This window comes from Eimeria acervulina, genomic scaffold (assembly GCF_000499425.1).
Source record: "Eimeria acervulina Houghton genomic scaffold, Eah_scaff1851, whole genome shotgun sequence".
Taxonomy (NCBI): Eukaryota; Apicomplexa; class Conoidasida; order Eucoccidiorida; family Eimeriidae; genus Eimeria; species Eimeria acervulina.
The window spans coordinates 1-5,351 of NW_013548878.1; the positions used below are offsets into that span (position 1 = coordinate 1).

General features: G+C 51.6%; 2 protein-coding genes across 2 annotated transcripts; both read right to left on the reverse strand.

Annotated features, from left to right (window-relative positions):
- Positions 1 to 7: 7 nt before the first annotated feature.
- On the reverse strand, positions 8 to 974 carry EAH_00063570 (hypothetical protein; the record flags this gene model as incomplete). Its single annotated transcript, XM_013393105.1, has 2 exons — positions 8 to 115; positions 706 to 974. Coding segments are annotated over 2 exons (377 nt in total), but the record flags the coding sequence as incomplete, so codon positions are not given.
- Positions 975 to 993: 19 nt separating this feature from the next.
- Positions 994 to 3,766, reverse strand: EAH_00063580 (SET domain containing protein, putative; the record flags this gene model as incomplete). Its single annotated transcript, XM_013393106.1, has 4 exons — positions 994 to 2,019; positions 2,494 to 2,605; positions 2,833 to 3,486; positions 3,708 to 3,766. The coding sequence occupies 4 exons, from the start codon at positions 3,764 to 3,766 to the stop codon at positions 994 to 996; spliced, it is 1,851 nt and encodes a 616-aa protein (XP_013248560.1).
- Positions 3,767 to 5,351: the final 1,585 nt, after the last annotated feature.

Genomic DNA, 5,351 nt, shown 5'->3' on the forward strand with positions numbered 1-5,351 from the left:
AGCATACATGCGTTCCCAGTCTGAGGTGTCTACGTCCTTAGGGACACATCCGGTGCAGAGACACAGCATCAACGCGCTGGGCAGCCGCCCAAACAAAACATTTCGCTTCTGGTAGCTGCACATACACCCCAAACAGCAGCAGCAGCAGCAGCAACAGCAGCAGCAGCAAGTAGAGGAGACAACAGATTGAGGAGACAATGAGCCAAGGAGACAAGAAGCTAACAGGAGACACCCAGATGGGGGGGTAAAAGAGGCAGAGGAGAGACAGACAACGAACAGGAGACAGCAAGTCAAGGAGACAGCAGAATGATAAGACAACAAAATAAAGAGACAGCCAAATGAGGAGACAGAGATAGAAGGAGACAGCAAGCTGAGGAGACACAGCGAGAAGGAGACAGCAAGCTGAAGAGACACAGAGAAGTGGAGACAGTAAGCTGAGGAGACAGATATAAAAGGAGACAGCAAGCTGAGGGGAGACAGAGAAAAGGAGACAGTACGCTGAGGAGACAGGAGACAGATAGAAAAGGAGACAGCAAGCTGAAGAGACACAGACAAATGAAGACAGCAAGCTGAGGAGACACAAGTAGAGGAGACAGAGGGGGTAAGAGACAGGAGGCTGAGGAGACAGATCGGGGAGGAGACAGAGGGGCTAAGAGACAGCAGGCTGAGGAGACAGAGGGTGAAGGAGACAGCGCGATGTGCTACCAGAAGTCTGCAGGAGGGGGTTCGTCGTCAACATCATTAATTGCAGCAATCGGCAGAGCCTCCTGTCCCTGGGAGATGTCTGTCCAGGGACTCCAATCGGAAGGCAAAGGCGATCCCAGCTCCAGGGAGGAGACGATCCCACATGTTGCGCTCTGCAGCAAACAAAGGGCAACACACGTCTTCTTGCTGCTCCTGGTGCTGCTAATGCTGCTGCTGCTTCTCCTGCTGCTGCTGCTGTTGCTGCTACTCATGCTCGTCATGCTGCTCATGTTGGTGGTGTGCCTTCTGCTATTCCTGTTGCTGCTGCTGCTGCTGCTGCTGCAACTTTGCCGCTGCTGCTCCTGTTGATGCTGCACATGCTGCTAGTCCTGTTTCTGCTGCTGCTGCTGCTGCTGCTGTTTCTGCTGCTGGTGCTGTGATATACGGTGCTGCCTGTTGTGTTTGGCGTTTATAAGAGTAAGAATATGTGCTGCAGTTGGGGTGTATGTACACCTGAGGCAAGTAGCAATGAGCAAACTGGAGTGCATGCGCTCGGCTAACAATCAGTCGTGTCTCCTTTCTCCGCCAGCGAAGGAGACGGTGGCCGCTGCTGCTGCTGCGGGGGGCCCTTGCAATGCGCTGCAGCAGTCTCTCCAGGTTCTCCTGTGGGGCAGCAGCCTTCACTTTGTTGTTGTTGCTGCTGCTGTTGTTGTTGATGTTGCTGTTGCTGCTGTCGTTGTGGTTGCTGCTGTTGTTGCTGGTGGTGTTGTCGCTGCCGTTCGTAATGATGATGTTGCTGCTGTTTTCTTTGTTCTTGTTGTTGTTGTTGTTGCTGCTGCTGCTGTTCTTGTTGTTGTTGGTTTCGCCGTTGTAGTCGCTGCCATTGCTGCTGCTGCTGCTGCTGCAGCTGCTGCTGCTGCTGTTCTTAAGGGTGTCTCCTTCTGTGTGTCTCTTTTCTTCCGCCAGCTGCTGCCGACGCCCCCCTCCCTCCCACCCTGCGCCTCCCCAGCGCTGTCCTGCTGCTGCTGCTGCAGTACCTGCTGCTGCTGCTTCCTTCAAATACATATCGACCAGCCGCTGCTTCTCTGCTGAGGAGACAGGAGTTAACTCCAGCTCATAAGACTCCACCCGCAGCACAAGGGGCAAGAACCCACACGTCGCCCACGCAGGATACGATCCCGATCCCGATCCCGATCCCGATCCCGATCCCGTGACCCCACACTTCAGGCAGCGTCTTGCTAGTGCCAATGCATCCGCAATGCTGCACTTAGGGTCGTTCCCGCTGCTGCTGCTGCTGCTGCTGCGACCCCACTTCTGCAGCAGCTCCTCATACACCTGAGGAAGGAGACACGCAGATACCAGCAACACCCAGCAGCAACTGCTATTCCCGCTGCTGCTGCTGTCGTTGCTCCTCCCCCCTCCCACACAACAGCAGCAGCAGCAGCAGCAGCAGCAGTTGCAGCAGTAGCAGCAGCATTACCTGGTATGCTGCAGCAGCAACACTAGCGAGACTAGCAACAGTAAACTGTCCGCCACCCAAAGGGATGAAGGGCGGCACCGTCAATGCAAAGGGACGAGGAAGATCGCTGTACACCTAAACAGCAGCAGCAGCAGCAGCAACAGCAGCAACAACAACAGCAGCAGCAGCACAGTCTCGCCTCGAGTCATCGGAACTGCCCGCAAATCGCCTCTAGAGTGCGCGCAGCAGCAGCAGCAAAAGCAGCAGCGGCAATAACGCAAGCAGCAGTAGTGGCAGTACCATCATTATCAGCATAAGCAGCAGCAGCAGCAGCAGCAGCAGCAAGATACCTCAACAATACGAGTGGTGGTTGCCGGGAGAGACAGTTCATCAGCTGTCTCCATTTGTCTCTGCACCCGCCGGTGGGTTGCAAATTGCTTCTCCGCTAGCTGCCGCATAGGCCTGACGAGCAGCAGCAGCAGCAGCAGCAGCATTAGCAGCAGCATTAGCAGCAGCGGCAGCAGCAGCGTACACGAGGCACAAGCCAACTTGATCCGCTAGCAGCAGCACAAGCGCAGCAGTAGCAAGTCAGAGCGGCAACCGCAGCACTTACAGCAACGGTAGCAGCACAAGCAGCAGCAGCAGCAGCAGCAGCAGCAGCAGCAGCAGCAGCAGCAGCAGCAGCTCACTTGAGTCTTTTGTCTTTATCCCAGAGAGGGTGCTGCATGCTCTCGAAGTTGAAGTCCCTCCATTGCGAGATGGGGGGCTGATAAAATTTTGAGTGTATAGACACCAGAAGGAACTTAAATACACACCGGCCCCTCAGCAGTCTCTCTTCCTGCTTAGCTGGCTTCGTTCCTGCTGCTGCTGGTGCTGCTGCTGTCGCTGCTGTTGCCGCTGCTGCTGCTGCTGCGGCCTCCCGGCTGCGCGCCTTCGATTGGGCGTATGAAAGCATCTCCACGTCCGTCTCCTCTTTATCGGTCTCTCCAGATGCTGCTGCTGCATCTGCTTTAGTTGCTGCTGCTGCTGATTCTGCAGCAGCAGCAGTTGCTGCTGCTGCAGAATCAGCAGCAGCAGCAGCAGCGTCTTGTCTCTTGTCTCCTTCCTCGTAGTCTGAAGAGACGTCAGGGCCGTCTCCATTGATGCTGCTGCTGCACTGGCTGCTGCAGCCTGGCGGGGCCTTCACGCGACCGTTCCCTTTGCCAGCAGCAGCAGCAGCAGCAGCAGCAGCAGCAGATGAGCGCGCCTCCTTACAAAGACCCTCCGGGGGCTCCGCTGTATCGAAGAGCAGCTCCACTACTCGATACAAACCGTCATATCGATACCCAACCTCAGGTGCATATCTGCAGCAGCAGCAGCACAAGCAGCAGCAACAGTAGTAGTAGCAGCATCCCCAGCAGCAGCAGCAGCATGCCCAGCAACAGCAGTAACAGCATCCTCAGCAGCAGCAGCATCCCCATCACTAGTATCGTGCCCATCATCAACATCAGCAGCAGCAACACCACCAGCACCAGCAGCAGCAGCAGCAGCAGCAGCAGCAGCAGCAAGAGTGCGTGTTGCTTACGGTGACCTGGCCTGGTATCCTCTGACGACTCTGACGGGGTATTCATGCTTCCACGCCATCCACAAGGCGGTGTTTCTTTGACTGGAGCCCCCAACCCCTATCAACTGATCCTATTAAGCAGACAGCAGCAGCAGCAAGGAGACAGATTGCAGCAGAAAGGAGACAGATAGCAGCAGAAAGGAGACAGATAGCACCGAGGAGATATAGAACAGCAGCAAGGAGACAAATAGCAGCGAGGAGACAGCAGCAACAGCACAAGGAACATCAAAAACAGCAACAACGACAGCAGTATTAGCAACAGCAGCAGCAGCAGCAGCAGCATCAGCAGCAACAACAGCAGCAACAGCAGCAGCAGGAGATTACTCCGGGGTATACGGATGTGTCTTGGGGGTCGGGGTTCTCTCCGTGTATGATGAACATCGAGCCCTTGTCTTCAAGACGAGCGTCGTTCAGCAGCAAAGAAGTAGCTGTCTCTAAACAGACAAAAGGAGACAAACACAGACAAACAGAGACAAAAGAAGATAAACTAAGATAAAAGGAGATACAAGGAGATAAAAGAAGATAAAGGGAGACAAAAGGAGACACAAGGAGACAAAAAGGGGATAAAAGAAGATAAAAGAAGATAAGAGGAGACAAAAGGAGACAACGAGAGAGAGATACAGATACAGATAGAGACAAAATAAAAGGAGACAGTACAAAAGGAGACAGATTAAAAGGAGACAGATTAAAAGGAGACAGTATAAAAGGAGACAAAATAAAAGGAGACAGTATAAAAGGGGACAGTATAAAATGAGACAAAATAAAAGGAGACAGATTAATAGGAGACAGTATAAAAGGAGACAAAATAAAAGGAGACAGCAAAGAAGACAAGAGGCCTCACGCATTTTGTCTTCGTCTTCACCAATGCAGATTCTGCTGCTGCTGCAGTGGAGGCCTAAAACCCGCAGCTGTCCCAAAGTCAGACACCTGCATATACACCCCACACTGTAGACAAAAGTAATAAGAACAAGGAAACATTAAAAGGAAATAGAAGGAGACAGAAGGAGACAAGAAGAGATAAAAGGAGACAGAAGGCTATACAAGGAGACAGAAGGAGGTATGGAAAGATAAAAGGAGACAAAAGGAGACAAGAAGACAGATAAAAGGATATAAAAATAGATAAAATAAGACAAAAGGAGACAAAAGGAGACAAAAGGAGACAAGAAGACAGATAAAAAAATATAAAAGGAGATAAAATAAGACAAAAGGAGACAAAAGGAGACAAAAGGAGACAAAAGGAGACCAAAGGGGGCAAGATGAGACAAGGAATGATAAAAGGAGACACAAGGAGACAGAAGAAGGTAAAAGGAGACAAGAAGAGAGACACCAAGAGGGACAGGAAGAAAGACAAGAAGAAAGGCAACAAGAGAGACAACAAGAGAGACAAAAGGAGACAACAGGAGACAGGATGAGATAGAATGAAACGAAAGGAGACAAGAAGACGGGGAAAAAGTAAAAAAGGAGACAGAAGGAGACAAAAGGAGGCAAATATACGAATATAAAAGGAGACAAACAAAGACAAACAAAGACAAACAAAGACAAGCAAAGACAAACAAAGACAATAGGAGACAAACGGAGACAATAGGAGACAAAAGGAGACAAAAG